This window comes from Zonotrichia leucophrys, chromosome 2 (genome assembly GCF_028769735.1).
Source record: "Zonotrichia leucophrys gambelii isolate GWCS_2022_RI chromosome 2, RI_Zleu_2.0, whole genome shotgun sequence".
Lineage (NCBI taxonomy): Eukaryota > Metazoa > Chordata > Aves > Passeriformes > Passerellidae > Zonotrichia > Zonotrichia leucophrys.
Window position 1 is genome coordinate 135,176,366 of NC_088171.1, and position 18,859 is coordinate 135,195,224.

General features: G+C 36.1%; 1 protein-coding gene across 5 annotated transcripts in view; it reads right to left on the reverse strand.

Moving 5' to 3' along the window:
* Positions 1–3,086: 3,086 nt before the first annotated feature.
* Positions 3,087–18,859, reverse strand: part of CPNE3 (copine 3) — a 29,104-nt gene continuing 13,331 nt past the window's right edge. For all 5 annotated transcript variants that reach the window (XM_064706550.1, XM_064706554.1, XM_064706553.1 and 2 more), the window contains 10 exons: positions 17,548–17,637; positions 14,150–14,248; positions 12,942–13,028; positions 12,312–12,371; positions 11,215–11,348; positions 10,735–10,789; positions 10,582–10,633; positions 9,806–9,939; positions 7,333–7,569; positions 3,087–5,947 (listed from right to left, as the gene is read on the reverse strand). In XM_064706550.1, the coding sequence (XP_064562620.1) occupies positions 5,837–5,947; positions 7,333–7,569; positions 9,806–9,939; positions 10,582–10,633; positions 10,735–10,789; positions 11,215–11,348; positions 12,312–12,371; positions 12,942–13,028; positions 14,150–14,248; positions 17,548–17,637 (1,059 nt within the window). In that variant the 3' untranslated portion in view covers positions 3,087–5,836. The remainder of the gene's footprint in view (positions 5,948–7,332; positions 7,570–9,805; positions 9,940–10,581; positions 10,634–10,734; positions 10,790–11,214; positions 11,349–12,311; positions 12,372–12,941; positions 13,029–14,149; positions 14,249–17,547; positions 17,638–18,859) is intronic.

Below are 18,859 nucleotides of genomic sequence, written 5' to 3' on the forward strand. Positions count from 1 at the left end.
ATGGTGCTGTGGGGTGTGGCCCCATCTATTTGTCTTGCTACATTCAGAGGCCTGGCCGGACTTTGCTTTTGGGTATAGAATATAAAAGTAGAGGCTACGTGTGAGAAAAATCTACTCCAGCTCCTCATCTTCCTGCCCTCCTCTCCTGGCACAACTGCACAAATTATTTATATTCTTAACCTCGACACTGAAGAAAGAACTTTTGGTGTATTAGAAATTACGGCTCAGATTGTATTTCACGACCACTTGTTTCTTGTTTTATTCATGCTCTCCCTTTTCTCTTACTCTTTCTTGTTCCTACTTCTCTTCTTCCCTCTCCTTTTTATCCTTGCTTTCTTCCTGTTGTTCCTGTTGCTCAGTTTGCTCTTAGCTTTTGTGTGCATTCTTTTCTGTTTTCTCCTCTGCCTCGCCATAGTTATCCTTTTCCTTGCTACTGGCCTACTGTTACTAAGGTTCCTTATGTTTCTCTCTATCTTTCTCCCTCCTCCCCTTATACTTCTAATCGGTGACCTGGGTTTGTGACCAGCGTGGCTCAGAGCAGACAGCAGCTGCTATGTGTTGGGATGTTTTACCTTGGGACAGAGGGCAACATAACAAAAGCATTGTCAAAAAATAAATCCCAAAATCTGCAATAGGGAAGCAGATTATAGAATTGTTGCCAGCCCTCTGAAAGCATAAACATCTGCTCCAGCTGTCTTTGATTCTGACAAATTAACATGGGAAAGAGTTCACCCTCCAGATCTGACATATAATTTTGGGCTGCTGATTTACTTGCTTGATCTTGTCAAGGGGTTGTGCATGCTCCCTTGTATATCTCATCAAGTAAGCACTTGATAGAGCTGTCTGAAGAACCTTGGTATCTAAGCCAGCTACTTCAAAAATAAAGGCTATTTTATAAAAAGCAGGATTTACACTTTCTGCCTCTGCATTGCAAAGTCGCAACCCATGCTCCAATTGTTCATCTCCATCATAGACTTAGACTAATGGTGCAAAGAGAAACCTGTGTCTCCATGTCTTAGCTACACCACATTTGTGAACTACAGTAAAGCCTTCATGAGTGCCACAGCTGGGGGATACAGCCTCCCATGCAGGAGCTCCCACACTGCCAACCTTCTGCATTGACTCATCAGTCTCAGATGCACTATTACACAAAAGATTACACAAAAGCTTGAAGTGTGTTTTAAGTTAAATTCCCAACTACATAAATTTCTTCTATGGGTTTGTATCTCCTCTCTCTCCCAATCCCCTTTCAGATACCACTGGATGAACAGTTTTGTAAACAAAAAACATTATGCAGAGGCCAAGCCAAGAAGTGAAAAAGCAGGCTTCACAGCTCCTTGGCTAACCAGCCAACCAAGGCACCATGCCAAAATAAAACACTCACTTTGCAGGCTATATATGACCCTACAGGCTGTGCATTCTGTAGGCCTGTTCTTTAAAGCCTTTCAACTTCTGTAATCACAGGCAAAACTGGAAGCCTAACCAGAATCAGTGGGAAGTTTGCCCAAGTAAAAGCTGGATGAGTGAATTCCATATGTTGCATATTCCGCAATCCTCTGACGAGACCCAAACCATAATGTCTTTCAAAAGAAATTTCTGCTGCATTAGCAGTGAGGTGAAGGTTCAACTGCTTTTTGGAAAGAACTATCTTTATTTGTATGCAGCTGGTTATCTGATATGTATGAAAAAACAACATCACAAAAGAAGGAGAAAATTTTAAATTGTTTCATAAAGAATTATTCATCTATTGCACATCCAGGACTGTCTCAATGAAATCTCAAGATTAGAAATACTGCTGAACTGTTCCATGAATGAGACTTTATATGAATAATAATACTCTATGAATTGCAATATATAGTTTCACATCCTTTTTTTTGAGAGAGTTGTCAAAGCATTATGGAAGGGGGGAAAATATTCCCCATATTTTAACATCTTTATATGAATGAGTAAAGCTCACTCTCATTGAAAAGAACCAATTCCCTTCTGCCTGCACAAATGCTACCAGGTAATTTTGAACGTTTTCTCCGTGCACATATTTAAGTTCATCAATCACACACTGACATAAATTACAAAGTAAAGGCTGAGACTGCAGCACCAAGTGCTTCACTGCAGTGACAGAGCTTCCCACAAATTGCTGCTTTGCTACAGCTCAGGTTTGCAGAAAAGTTTGACAGTTCTACCTGCAAGACTACTGTTAAGTACAGCTCTTGAGTTCCTTAGACCCAAAAGAAACTAGGGGAAGTATCAGTGCAGAAGACAGTGGCCACACATAAAGAACATCCATCTGGCTTTCTGTGACATCCTACTTTTCTGTTATTGGGGTATTTTCCTCTTCCCACAACTCCTCCATTCTCAGGATTGGCAGGCACAAGAAGGCTGCACAAATCAAAGTTGCAACTATTTGTATGGTTTTCACCAGACAGAATGATACAAGAAAGGTGTATATTTACTACAGGTGTTTATTTATTACATCTTGCAAGATGCAAGATGTAATAAATTCTTTCAGGAACTAATTCCACCCTGTAGATTCTTGATTAGTGAAGAAGCAGAATGAATTACTCTGGTGCACTTAGAAGATGCAGTTTCCAGTGTCACAGTTGTCTCTGTGTGGCATCACATTCCACTGCAACACTGGCTCCTGTATCTTAGTGTCCTAATTCAGTCCCTCAGATCTGGCTACATTTGAATGTAAAGAAACTAAAGTGTAAAGTAGGATAAGGTATCTGAAAATTACAAGAAACCATCTCTCTATGCCTCTCTAACTAAAATGTAGAGATTGTTCTGGGAAAAAAAGTTTTGAATAATTGTATGAAATAACATGCATAGGAGAACTCTAATGTGGCACAGAATAGGAAACAGTCACAGTTAAAACTCTCCAACTTCAGAATACCTTCTTGCTAGAAGCCTGTTTAAGATGCTTTATGAAGAATAAACTGCAGAGTCATTACCACTAAGTGGAAAGGCATTTTTTCCTCTCCCTTTTATACTTGTTATAAATCTGTGGCATACTTACCATAGGAGTCACAAAAGCAGCATTTAGCATTACACAGGACATGCTGAATACAAAAGCACCTCAGAACAGTAAATTGAAATGATAGTTTTAATGCATAGGTATTGTAAATCAGTTAACTTTATCAGAACTGAAATACATATAAAAGTAAAAAATTCTGGTTACAGGTGAGCTCTCTGCTGTACATATGTATATATTATGACCAATACAAGGCAAAAAGCATCTGATGACAAAGATTGCCATACATCACTTTTATCACAAGGTGGTGCCAGTGACCTACGAGCACATTCACTTTACAAAACTTGGACAACATTTTGCTTTGTCACCCAAAAGCTGTTAGTGCCTTGTAACATGTAAAAATAAACAAAAATGGCAAAACAGCACAGTAACTCCCCTTCCCCTTGACTCACAAACTGCTGCATTTCTTCACTCAAAATATCACTTCAGCCTACCCTGGAAGTTTTCAACAGGCATTAGCTGCACATCTCTAAGTTATACCAGTTCTTGCCACGGTCCTGTCTAAAACATTTAGTTTAAAAATAATAGGGCACACTGATAATTAGATGTTGTTGACATGCTACTTTAACTCCCTAAGCTTGAGGAATATGGGAGCAATTCTCTAGTAAGAGGTAATGAAATCTCTACCATAGAAACTCAGAATTTATGTATAGAATACAGACAAAACAACAAGTTTTCTTTTACATGCAGCAGATACTTAGTATAGTAATACATACTAACACACTTAAATGCACTTCCATGGCAACTTAAAATGGAATTGGTAACACATAACACAGGTGCAGCATTTTCTCTTTGGCAGACAGCTCAGAGGAACTTCAGTAGTATCCTGTACTTCTATCAGTAGTACTCCTATCATCCACTACAATTAATGCAAAGCATTAATACTGCATCCAGTTCTCTCTGTACATGAAGCAGATAGCTGTGAAACAGTTTACTCTTCCAACATCATTCACTCTCAATTTGCAGCAGTGTGATTTAGGTTTATTATAGTAACTTCCTTGATCTCAATATTTCGAGTTGCATATGTGATACGACACTTCATTGTAATTTATACATAAAGTAGTAACAGATTTTAACTACACTGATAAAAAGATGATTACAGATTTTTTTAACATAAATATATGAATTACATTTTAAAAAAGAAAGAGCTTGGCTTAACATGAAACAAACTTCTTCCTTAACATTTCTCTACTTGATAGTATTTAGGATCCCCTTCCACCAAGAAAAACAGAGTGGAGAAAATATATCCATTCATGATTGATTGATAAACGTCAACTGTCTACAAAGCATTTGGTATGTCTTGTGTAAGATAATCTCAATAGATATATCCTTCACCCATCAACATTAATGTGAATTCAGACTTTCTACAGGATTATACATGTAAAACAAACAAAAAACCCAACAAAAAACCCCAAAAAAAAAATCCCAAAAAAACAAAAACCCAAAACAAAACAAAAAAAGCAGCACACTAAGAAGCTCCAGCAGCTAAAAGTCAAATACACTATGACCTGGTGAAATCTTGAGTGTCCAAGTGTGCTAAATTTAGCAGTAGCCCATTCTGTTCTTACATACTACAGCCACAGCCAGACCATCCACATGAGATAAGTTGGATGTCTAAACCACTTCAAAGGTGAAACTGCAAAATTAATGTTCAAGATTGGCATTTCAGAAGTGATAAATGTGACCTTTCCATCCACTTATGTTACACACAGTGACAGGCTCAGAGGAGATCCTCAGCAAGCAGTATGCAGCTGGAGGTCAAGAAACCTTCATTTATTCACTAAGCAAACACATGATTTACACTTGGTATAAAAGGTGATGGGAAAACTCAACCCAAGTAAATAAATCAGAAATGTTTAGCCCTAGAGAAACGCAGTACGATTATAGGATTAGGGCTTGAGAGACTTGACTTTCTTGAGTCTTCCTAAAAGGAGAGAAAAAGGGAATATCAGGTTTTTTTGTAGGCACTTTTCATTAGCGGGCTCATGGAAAAGCAACATGACTCAAAATATGACAAGAAGTAATTTGAAGAACTTACTTTACCTCAAAATATGCAGTTCTAAATCAGAGAAAACTTTTAAACTAAAAACCAAATTTCTACTTCACAAAAAGCCCTTTAAATATCAATAGTCATGACTGTTTTATTGGGGGGGGGGGGGGGATATGGAATCCCAAAACAAAACCCCTACCAAAATAAATCTGGAATTTCCATTTTCCAGAACACTGCACATTGGAACACTTACAGCCTTTACAGTAGTAGCCTCATAGGCCAGTACTACCATGCTGAGATGTCAGAGGTTTACCTTAATTCACCCTACTTATTCCCATACTACTTTAAGAGAAGGCATAGTATAAAAGAATATATACTTTAATGACTTCTTTGGCTTATGTTCACACAGCCCTGAATCCCAGGCATTGCCCAAAGGCACTGAAGTAGCAAAGAAGAAACAGCTGTGCAAGGAAGGCCTTTACACTCTGTGGCACTTGTCTGAAAACAAAACACCTGTATCAAAACTGTGTTATGGTGGCTTAATAGAAACTCTTTTTCCCACTCTTTCCAAAATCAAATGCATCCATGTAAGCACTCTCTCTCAAATCAACATGAAACTTAAATACCATTACAATTTTGGCCCTTAAAAGGCACACTTGGCAAAGTGATTTGTAGGCAAAGTGATTTGTAGGCAAAAGCTAACATCTGGCATTATGATACTGAGGCATGAGTACAAATATACAGAAGTATATTGAGAACCAAAGTCTGTAGATACAGCAAGTAAGGCAAGCACAAAGTCTTTCCTCTGCTCAGCCCATTCATTTTGCAGCAGGATTCTTAGGAGGCTGAAGTTTGTAGGTGCTGAAGTAGTTCACCACTTGCTGAGGGACTTCTGCCAGGACACACTGAGCCAGAGCTTCTTTGGGAGACTTATAAAAAAAGAACACCAAGCTTCAGTTTCCACCAACTGCTAACGAAGATTCTAAGGCAAGTAATAAGCACCTCCTCTAGGAGGCCAATTTAAAGTCTGACATTTTACTGAGGATTTACACAGTGCCCTTGTATGACAGACAGACGGAAGCTTCCCTCTTACCTTCTCACTCCTGTTCCCATGAATCAGATGGCTGTCTTGTGCCACCTGAAGTAACAGGAGCTGAGTAAAGGGCTGCCGTGTCTGAAGACACCTTTTGTCACACGAAATATGCAGTGCAGATATCAGACTTCAGCCATGTAAACATACTTCCACTATCTGCTTAAGATGACCCTTCAGGGATTTGTCTAAATCATCTGCAATCTTTTGCATCAAGTCTCATCCACAATAACTATGGATGAGCAGCTATGAGTATTTCTATGGAGCAGCTCTTCTGTAGATAGTTTTCACTGTAAGACTAAATATCCATAAGAAAAAAAATCCCTTTCTCTAGAAACTAAAAGCATTTGAATATATAATATACTGAGCAATGACCCTAGTTAATCTACATCCAAGTGCATTACTTGATAAGCATATTCTGTATTGATTTTGCTCTCTCATTTCAGTTTGCCTGAGTTACTCAGATTAAACTAAGAATTTCTATTAAAAGTAAAAATATAAAAGCAAAATTAGAAGTTGTAAGGAGTATTATTAACAAGTTAATACTAAGACATGAAACAAAATTAGAATATATATTAGGATGGAAATAAAAATATTGATATTATTTGCCCATCCTGAGGAAATTTTGGTGGTTTTTATTTAAGTCAACTATTTTCAACATTATGATGCTTAAAATTTGACTTCCATTGGCCTACACATACATTCTTGGATTTTACAGAAATTACAGAATACCAGAATTTCATTCTTTCACCACCTTTTTTTGGTATTTACTTTTATGAAAATTGAAAACTACCACTACTACCATGGTCACACAGAGTTTCTACTGATTTTGACCTCCCTGATTATAACTTAGCCTTGAATTTTAATACTGCACTAAATTGTGAGACTAATTCACATTCATAAATGGGCATCCACAATAAAAATAAAAATTGCCATAAGAAAAAAGAAATAGTAAGTTTTTCCTCACAAATGAAAAAAATTATCCATTCGTTTAATCATGTCTGAGGGAGTTTACAAGGGTCATTCAGGTGCAGAAACTAGCCAGAAATGCAGTGCTGGAACTAGAAATTGAGGGATTTGAGGGTTTTTTGTATTTGATAAAGACTTGTCTTAAGAGTACATATTGGATACCCCACAGAAAAGCTTAGGATTAGATGCAGGACATCCTAGCAAGCCCAGCATACTTCTACAATATTTATTAAGCATATCAGTAAGATTACTTACATTTTGGAACTTCCTGAATGGCACAAATTGGACAATGTCTCTGACAGCTGGTTCTCCTGACGAGGACCTAAGAACTCCATCGTCACCATCGAGAAACTCCATGGCATCAAAGTCTGCTCCTCCCACACCAACAATGATAATGGACATGGGCAACTTTGAGGCATTAACTATGGCAGTTCGAGTTTGGTCAAGGTCTGTTATCACACCATCCGTTATGATCAGAAGTATAAAGTATTGCTGTCAAACCAATAAACACTGTGTTATGACAAAGAAATAGCAAACATTTAGCCATGTACACTTAAGAAAACCCACATACAGATACACACACATACACATACATACAAACTCACAACACTACACAGTGTTGTCACTTTGGCATGTTTAGTGTGCTCACTGAATTTTACAACCAAACGTCTAATTTGTGGTCAAGCTTCATCTGCAGAGTCTGAAAAAACTTGTAAGGACAATATAATATTTTTAAAAAAGGTGTCAATAAACAGCCACCATTCAGAACTCCAGTGGTAAGTGGTATCACCCTTCTTTCCTCCAAAATCCCCAGACAAACCAACAGTTAATCTATTTTCCCATTATTTGTTCTGGGATAGAAGGCAGTTCACTGAGGTTTTGGAAAGGTAACACATTTGGAAACTTGTATTTTTTTTCTTTTCTGGTCTATCAATACCTTTATGAAACACTACCCTTTACTTCATTTATTGTATCCAGAAAGTCCTAAATCACACCTTTCAGTGTTGGAACACACAGCCATTTCCAAATTCCTCTAATTATGTTTTCTAGCTGCTTCATGAAGTTAATTATCAAGGTATCTTTGTAGTACATCAGTAACTTAATTAACTACTACCTGATTGCTTCCACTATTCTGTTGGGGCTTCTAAAAGTTGGCATCCTCACTTCTGTTCTGGATTGGAGCACCAAAACTGAGCTAGAAGTACCAAGTCTGGAAATTAGCGAACGCTTTTTGAATTTCCAGTCTTCCCTCACTTCATTTCATATGATTACTGAAGAGCATAAACTCAAGACCCAAAGACACTCCCAGTATTATTGGAAGTCTCTCTTCACTACTTTCCCTCCCATCTGCCTTTATCTGCCTTCAAATAATTGTTCTTCCCTTATCTTGCCTGTTTAGGTATCACATTTTTTCCCCGCTTTCTGCTAGTCTGCTCCCCCACATCAGCAAGAACATCTATAAAGCAGTTATGACCACAGAAAGTTATAAGCAACTGTAGCAGGATAGCACATCACACTGAATTTATTTCTCTTCTCATACTTCCTCCATACTGGAAAAAAAAACCAGCATCAGAATCAAAAGCCAACCCCAAATCACTATGATATGTATCAAATGTCAAGGTGGCAAATTGTCTTCAATACATCCTTTCAGGCAGGAAAAACAAATCTCTTGCTAGGCACACTACATAAAAGTAAAAAAAAAACCCAAACAAAAACAAAACCAACAAGAGGTTTGCTCCTTTCCTAAGATATAGACATACATACATATACGTATATTTATACATATATATATTTTTTCTTTTTTACAGCTACTAGTGAAAATCTGCAGAGGTAAAACTTTAGCAGCCTCATGGCATATGAAAATCCATAGCTCCTTTTCAAATTGGTTTCTACAGATAAATTTACTTTAAACAGTAAATAATAAATTAAAATACATATAAATAAATTTACTTTAAATAGTAAAATAAATAAATTAAAATACAATAAATAAATAGTAAAATAAAATAAATAATTAAATACTTTAATTTATTTTAAATAGCTAATTTTATTTCCTGATTTTACATGACATCAAATACACCAGTATTTGTTGTCATCCGTGATTTAGGATTTTGTGAACTTACATGAATTACCAACATGATTGAATACTCAAGACTTGGTCTTCAGAATTTCTATTTTTAATATGGTCAACAACTCATGTATAAAATGTTAATATGAAGGAGGGCACAGCCCATACAGCACCTAAACCTTTATAGTACAGGTAATTATCTGTGTTGGTACCTATGTGTCAGGAGCTATACCATCCAATTCTTCACTACCTTAGTTAAAGATCTCTTCCAGCTATCTAATGTGAAACAAGGGCTAGTTGAATTTTTTTCTTAGCTGAGGTTAAATCGCTGTCTTAGATATAAAGGCCTAAATTAGACTTTAGCAACTGTATAACATTGCAAGAGCTTTCAACAGAAGATACCATAAAGGTGTTGTGTACTTTTCAGTTTCTATTTCAAATCTGACGAGTTTATTTAGTTAATTGGTTAAGAGGACTGTTATGTACAATCTGCAAAAAACAACTAGTTTTTCTCTTGTTTTAAGGGTAACAAGCATTTATTCACAAGGTAAAGGCCAACTGTCAAATGAATACACTCACAAATTTAAAAGAGAAAAAAGTATTTATAAACAAGAAGAAAATTAAAAAAGTAGAGAAACGCAGAGAGTACCATAAAGAACTTACAGATGCTGTTTGCTGCTGAGTAGCTGCAGCAGCAAATCTTGCCACATGATTTATAATTGGAGAAAAATTTGTGGGTCCATACAACTTCACTTGAGGAAGACAGGCTCTATATGCATCAACAATGCCTTGGATCCCTAGAGAACAGAAACAGATGTTTCATTTTTTTTAATATTAGATTTAGGGTATTTTGAAACGCCTGATTTTTCTAAAGCTGTATAAATCAGTTACTTGAGGTGATTTCGCAAAGATTTAAAACAAACCATGGTGGGAAAAAAAAGCCATGAGCGATGGAAGCTTTCAGTTTGACCAACACTTAAGGCACATACATAACACAATTTGCCTTGTGTGAACAGACAGGCCAAATAATCTATGCTCAAGGGTGTGAAATAACTACAGCAATTCTCTTCACCTGGCAGCTTGTGGGGGTTGGTAGTCTGATCAGAGAGGCCACACTGAACAGGCATTAGCAGCACCACACTCAAACCAGACAACTCCACACCAGCAGGTAAGTAGCATAAAGTGTCTTGACAGCACAAGAGAACTGTTCCCAGCCCTGTGCCCTGCCTGTTTAAACCACTTCTTTAATAAATCATTACAGAAGACAGATGCAATACAATTTCACCCAAGTAAGAAATTGGTTATAAAATTTTTCCTGCTACAGGACGAAACAAATTAATTAATTACAACAACAAGCTTCAGTTCACTTTTCAAGTGTCTTGATGCTGTCAACATAGGAATTTTATTCTCTAGGTCTGATGTTACTTTCTCAGACTTACCATTACAGAATGGGTTTGAAGGATTAAAATTTATTGGGAACTCATGAGATACCTATGAAGACACAGAAAACATAGTCAGGACTGCATATACAATCTCCTTCTGAAGTAAGAGCTTTCAGCTGTCTTAGGTAGTGAATTTACACATTCCATTACCTGAAAGGAGGGAGGAATTTGTGCACCAAATCCAAAGGCTGGAAACATCTTATCTCTAAAGAGGCGATTTTAAAGAAAACAAAGTCAGTGTCTTCCATTAAAAGCTGCCATAGTTCAGTAAGTGTAGTTATCAGTGCTGCCTTTCGTCATTAAAAATGTTATTTAAGAGGCAAAATTAAACAGAAGTTCCTCACTGTAATTGTTTCTGGGACCAAAAGTAGTCTTTAACACCGAACTGGCAAGAATACAAGCATATATTCAAATCAATGCTGCTCTTTTCATCCATTATGAAAAGCCCTGCTGGTCTGCAGTAGACACAAACTTATACTTGCAATTATATGATGGTATTTTAGTTCTGTAACTTAGCTCACAAGTTTCATTCCAGTATATCTGCAGGCATATTCAACACTGGTTTAAAAAGCTACCACAAGTATCTATACATATGTAAAAACATGATCCAAATACAAATCTAGCACTTACGTATCGTAATCCTGAACGACCATCCCGACAGACCAAATGGCTGTTAGGTATTCATTAACTCCATTAGGGCTGAGGTAATGCAGAGAGTCCGGAGAGCGAGGGTCTCCATTGGAGCCTGTAAAATCTATCCCCACCTGCCAAATGCAGCATTCATATCTCATTGCTCTTAAAGGTTAAATTATGCTTCTTATCTCTGGCAAAGCCAAAGTGAAAACCATGAAAGAGTAGTAAACACGACATCTGCAATTCTAACAGGCACAGTACTTAGATGCAGGTTTCTTGGAATATTAACACTCTTCAAACAATGTCACAACAAAACCCTCAAAAGCTCTGCATCTCTCCAGAAGGGCCAAAATTACTTTCATCTGAATCACAGAATGGTTTGGCTTGGAAGAGGCCTTCAAGGTCATCTAGTTCTAACCTCCCTGCCATGGGCAAAGACAGCTTTCACATGACCAGGTTGCTGAAAGCCCCATCCAACTTGGACTTGAACACTTTCAGAGATGGGGCATCTGCAGCTTTTCTGGGCACGATGTCAGGCTTTCACTGTGTTTACTTGCAGTTACTATTCACAGCAGCTCTTCAAAATCTGGCAAATTAATTTAATTCTGTATCTTGATACACACACACCTTTCTTCTCAAAAGTACAACTAGTCAGGCTCCACAGAAGCCTCTCTGACTTCAACAGGTCTTTGCTTTGGTGATGAAGCATGTTAATATGGTGAAGATATCATACTGTTAGTTGTGATGAATTTGGTTCACAAATTACATAACTTAAGGGTTCTAACCCATATGATGACCTCTGTGTGTTGCTTTCAAAGAACAGTAAATTTCTCACTGATCTCCATCCACTCAACTTAGCTAGTTCATAAAGAACATAACCAGAGGTTCAGAACAGTACGCCAAGAGTAAGGACTATTTTTCTGAACAGACTAGAACCATTCTGGCAAAATAGCATCCAGCTCCATGCTACAGAACAAAAATGAAGTTGTCAAGAAAAGAAAATGCAATAATCAAATAAAGCGCACAGCCAACCAACTCTATATTTCAATTTGCTCCAAAACTCAAAAAGTATTCATATAAATGATTTAACTTACGGTGAAATTCAGCTGACACCCACCCATGATGTAATCAAGGAATGTGCACTCTACAATAATCTAAAAAAAGAATATAGAAATTTTGGTTTTTTCAATGGGAGAAAACCCAGCTAATATTATTGTAGCAACTTCTAAGGTTCCAAATATGTTGTTTTTACCCATTAAAAGCATTAGTTTTGCCCTAGAGCTATCCCACCCACTCACTGTAACCAAGATACTTGCAACACATGCTACCATACAGTCAGTATGACTGCATGACAGCATCAGAATCAGGCCTTTAACAAATTTACACACATACACTAAAGCAGCTCCAAAACAACTTTCATTTATAAAATAACACATTATGACAGAGTTTTTTACTTTGCCATAAAACAGCGAGTTGGGAAATGCTGTGAATCAGAAATTACTTAATTCGGTAAGTGACCTTTCTTCTCAAGATAAAGTGAAGAGACAAGGGGGGACAGGTATGGAATTCAGCTCTCAATTTGTCTTCTTGTACAAACCAGAGTCTCTTAAATATTTTCTGTACGCGGAACTTTCAGACATTTTAAAGTTTCTTACAATTTGAGGATGAAGAGTTGTTACACCTTAACACTTAAAACCAGAATAATTCCAGAATATATTACTGACCTCACAATGCTTAACGCTCACAATGCCAGAGTTTTTATAGTTCTTTTTCTTCTGTCTTTTCTTCTCATTGATGCACTCAAATTCAACCTGCATGAATGCAAACAAATGCAACAAAAATATTATATTATCATTTATGCAACAAGTTTAATAATCTTTTATTTCAGGACTGATACTTTGGGCTTATATTAAAAATGAAGTTATTTCATAATCCAGCAAAATTAAACCCAGCCTGTCCAATGCCAGCAATTAAAAAACATATTCTCAAGACAGAAATCCTCTCTTACCCAAAAGTCTACAAACACATTTGTTTTGACAAATGTATTTCAAACAGAGAAAGAAATTCTATACCATTCTCCCTCCGAGGATTCTGCTAACAGCTCTCTTTTTGGTAAAGACATAGCAATTCAAACAAAGCATCAGTGTTTCCAGAAGCTGTGGCTGGGATTATTATTATTTTTATTATTTAATATGAATATAACACTCAAAATATTAGGAAAGTACAAGCATGCACTCTTGTTCATAGATCCCAGTATTTTTAATGCAGAAATAGTTCTGGAGTTTTTACAGGTCTAAAGGAAAATGTGGTAAAACATCTTGATATCACACATATCCATAAAACAAATACTTTTATGTTATATTGGCTATGCCAACTTTTGTCTTCAACCCTGCAAACTCTGCCTATTAAAAGGTTTGGAAACTATTATAGTTCATAAAATCAGGAAGGGTAGTATCACTTTAGAAAAAAGGCACCTAATGTAACATAGCTGCATTTTTGTGCACTGTTGTAAATACTGAATTTTCTCATATTCACTGAAGTATACATAATAGTTAATAAATGCCACATTTTAAAATAATATTTGAAAAAATACTACCAGCTTCGGTCTTTTAGCTGTAGTTAAATTTGTGCTGCATTCTGTCTTTTGACAATCCAAGTTTTTTTATTTCTGTATTTTTATGATTAGTGAATATTTTTGTGCTGATGGTGGGACATTTAGACACATAATAATAAACTGTAACCACAACACTAATCCTAGGAAAATGGATGAACAATGCAAATGCTGTTTCAGCCTCAACTACAATAGCAATGTCAAGGCGTGGCCTAGCCCAACTTGGAGGTCACCCATGGCCAGGTGACCCAGGTTTTGCTGCAATATGAATGAAACAGCTTATCAAGAACACCCAGGCAGCTTAGACTGTGTAACACTTACAGGTGATGACCGAGATGCTTCCTTCAGTTTTGACATTGTTGTTTGAAAACTTCCTATGAGATCATGAGACCCATCACCATCATAGTCATAGCACTCAACCTAAAATGCAGCATTACTTAGCATTAGTAACAGAAATGGCCCTAAAAAAACAATGAACACTGAAATGGCAAACCTGAACATCCCAATCCCTGTATCTTTTATATCACAGAGTTTTTCTTGCACTGAAGTTTTAGAACTGCATAGGGTTGCACTTAAAAAACATTAAAATTGGGTAGATGCCAATACACTCAGTCTTGAATCTAATCTTCTACTCAAGTGAAGGAGAGATGAGAATACTAAGTAGTGTCAGGTCTTACATGAGCAAGTAACATCAATTATATTGAAGAACTATGTTTTGAGAGTGATGGGGTGTTGGGAAGAGTAGGAAAACAACACAGGGTTTTTTAGATTCATCATGAATCTGAGCATCCAGCTAAAAATTTGGTAATCAGTTATGTAAGCCATCACAAGAGTTTTAGTAACACTTTTACGTTACTTCATTAATCTTCAAAATAACACAGAATTCATAAACGTATGAAGGTTCAGCCCTGAAGCTAGAAACAATATATGAATTTTTATTTTTTAAGATTAGAAAACTTAAACAGTGGATCTGTTAAACTTTGATCTACACTTCATGGATCTGAATGTCAACTAAAAATCTCTTTTCTTACAGTGAGAGTTGAATGATAAGCTTTATTATTTAATCAATGCACTCTTCTAACAGCCCAATCTGCCAAAGAAGGCAGAAGTGAAAAACAGTTTGTTTTTTTCTCTTTGAAAATGTGATCAATGTACCTTTCTACATAAAAAGCTGGTTATTTATCTATAAAAGCTTATGTTAATTTCATCCACTTCTGATATTTTATTTCAGTTCAGCAACACAGACATGAGAGCTAACTTTAATAAAAACATACTAAAATAATTTAATAGTGATGATGATAAATAGAAACAATAATAAATCAAGAGTCAAGTAGGTATCCCACATTACTTGGAATCAAAATGCAAGCTTCGACAAAAATGTTCAGAGTATGTATGGCTTAAACTGAATAGCTATTTGCATGTCCATCTTTCAAGTCTAAAAATATTGTAACTTACATTCAAGAATCAATTTAACTGATTACTTGAGCATTTCAGATAGAAATAAAAAAGCAAAACAAACAACTTCAACACACACTTGAGCTTCTGAAAGAAATTAAATTTCTGACAACAAACAGGAATATTGAAGCACAAAACATAATTTATAGATCGGGAGTTCTACTGCACAGAACATACCTCTATCTTGCAGTTTGCACTACTACAACATTTTGAATTCACTAATAAATAAAAAAATGCATGCACATGCACTGAACAGCACCTTAAATTATAAAAGCAGCCAAAGAACCAACAGGCTAATTAATGTTCATGGCAAATGTTATGTAAATTCTTCTGAATGTCATAAATTATGCCAATCAAATACTCAGCAAAGTGCTTCAGTAGCTGAAATTTAAAATGTAACATATTTCCTGACCCAATAGTTCTGATACCTGCTAGCACAGTTGGTAAATATATCTCCTTTTTATTTCAAAGGCATAAAAATTTGTCTTGCTTGATATGTTTGACCCATTTAAGCCAATTTTTAATATTTATTACAGACAAGAGAGAAGCATTTCCTTTCTTTCCATATATGCCCTCCTGGACATGCAATAGCAGTAGGGAATAATGTGATTGAACATATTTTTCCCAGCAGAATTAGGCATGCATGCTCCAGATGAAAGACTCACATTTGAGACACAGAAAAACTTCACTGACTGCAAACACACTCACATGAAAGATAATCATGAATCCAGAAGATAAAGGATCAACTTGGTTTGTGCACTGCTGGACGTACACAAACTAAGCCTTTCAAGAGGTGAAAAGCCACTCATAGAAAAATCGCTGGTTTTACTTACTATGCCAAACAGCCCATTACACATGCAACTGTATGCATATAAAAGTGTTAAAGGCATTGTTTAATTTTTCAATAACATTCCATAATACAATCCTGACTACATTCTAATGTTTGAAGTGATAGATCCTGCATTTCTAAGTTAAGGCATAATCAAACTGCCTGTCTGCAAGTCTATAACTATTCCATGTCAAGTCTATTTCGTATGGATATAAACCTGCACTTCCCAGGTAAGATTTCAAAAAACAGATGACAGAGCTGAGAGTAACTCTACACAGATACATTTAGATCAATGGTCTATAGCTTTAGTATGGCTGTTTACTGAAAAGGAGAAATATATTTATAGTATATGGAGATGTAAGAGCTATCACAGCTGTTTTGGGGACAAGAGGAGCAGAAAGGAATGAGATGGAAAAAACATAGAAGCAGCAGGGGAAGAAGGTTCTGGGCTTGTAAAGTTGTTCATTAGTCTCCTCTATAAATATGTATTTAAATCCATTCAGGTGCTGGTAACACCCAGATCCCCGTGGCTGTTAAGGATTTTCCAGGACTGCCTCAAGCCATATGACTAATACCCATTACATGCAAATCATGCTCTAAGTTTCCCTTCCCAGAGGAAGAACATCAAATACAGAAGTTTGCTGCATTTGGGTTTTCAGATTTCTTTTTCAAATGCTAAAATACCATGTTTCTAACATGATCATAATAGCTTATAAAATGGCATTTCGATTGGCTGTTTAGCTTCAGTTCCACCCCTAAAGATAATTCCTGAAGAAAAATATTCACTAGTTAAACACAATTTATTCTAGATAAAATTGGAAAATAGAAAACATTAAAACCCTGGTAGAACTATTACTTCACAGGTTTGATTAACTTTCTGACAGAAAATTCAGTTTTATATAAAGAGAAAAAGCTGCAAAAACTGATATTCACAAGTTCTAGCTGACCCACATCTGTTAGCTAGTATATTAAGTGTAATTTATTTTATCAGGCAGTATATTAAAAATTTCATTAATGTTACCTGTTGCACCAATAACAAAGTATTACAAGATCCATCACATAGAACAAAACATTCTAGCCTTTAACATGCTTCTTTCAGTGCACAGTATCTTTAATACCACCAGTATTAGCTAATGCTATGTTACAACTGTACAATAAAAATAAGAAGCTGTATTGGACGTTTCAAAGATACTTGTGTTCAGCTGGTTTCCCAAACTTGCAAAGACCAGCTTCTACCACACAATACATCACAAATGTGCAGTGTTTTCCTTTTTTCCCCTAAAACGTCTATCTGTGCCTTTCAAATAAGAAACCTAATATTTTCAATTAAAATTTAAAACAAAAAATCTGCAGTAACTAGAACAACACATCTTCCCCTTGTTACATATTTTAACTTTTAATGCATTAATTTATACACACATTTAATATATGTTACCTTGATTGACTTATCCATGTCACTGTAACACAAAGAATTGAGAGAGATTTTAAAGGGCCTCCAAACAGGATTCAGGTTGTTTTTAATAACCTGTTGGGAAAAAAAAAAGGCAGAACACCATTGTTCACAGAGGTGGAAAGAGGCAATCATAACGGGTCATACCTTCATGCCATGATTTTTGTGTGCAAAGAGCAATTGACTAATGTTGCTGTCAATGCACTCCAAATCCCAATACACAGGATATAAATCAAGCTTAACATGCATGTTCAAAAAGAGATTAGTCTCTTTCAGCTCCATTTTTTGCTAGACTTCACTATCACCTACTTATACTTTTCAGCTACTGCACTGTAAAAAGTTAAATTATCATTACAGAAATAAGATACTGGTCGCTTTCTTTTAATAAGCACACATATATATATACACATATAAAGCCATGCATTACCAAAAATGTGTGTAAAAATATTACATTGCAATTTCTGAATACATCAGTGCTTCAGAGATTACAACTCACTCCCACATATTATTTATTCTGAAATGTCATTTATGGAAATATGCCCTCAAGAAATTCATGGTGTAGTAAAGTAAGAACAGTGTATGAGGATAAAAGGCCTCTCAAGTTAAACACTTAAGTGTTATTTACAGATAATACTCAAAGATCTTCAAAATTTGTCTTTACTTGTAAATATATCCAATACACCAAACAATGATCTTACAAAAGTACAAGAAAGTACACATAATATGTGCTACTTAATTAATAACACCTTACAATAGTAAGGTGTTATTAGGAGTGTAGGAGTGTTGTGAAAAATCTCTCTTGAAAACGAAACCAAGAAAAACAGTAGCTAGAAAAAAGAGCATTTTTATAACCAGTAACATAAAGAACTAATCCACAAGACATTTCTAGGGTGAAACAACAAATTCTGGATTTATTCCTAAAGTTGATGACTGAAATCATAATAGAAAAGATGCACCTTAAGCAGAAGAATCACCTCATAGAGAAACTGTAAGTCTGACAAAAAGGATTTATAGTTCTTCAACATCCATACTTCACAATGAATACAGTCACCACTTCCTATGGGTACAGCACCTCAGCTGTAATGGGCCCCTGAGCTGCCAGGGCAGTGAGACATTCTGAAATGACTCTCAGCCTGTCAGTTGCTGTCAGAGGAGCCCTACCCCTCCTCCTGGGTGAAAGGCTGCTGCTGCTCAAGCACGTTTCCCCTCACTCTGCATTCTCCTTGGCTTGCCCTTGCTATGCAAGCATTTAGCATCATTACTTTCACTAGTAAAGGGTACAGCCAGGTGACACGTT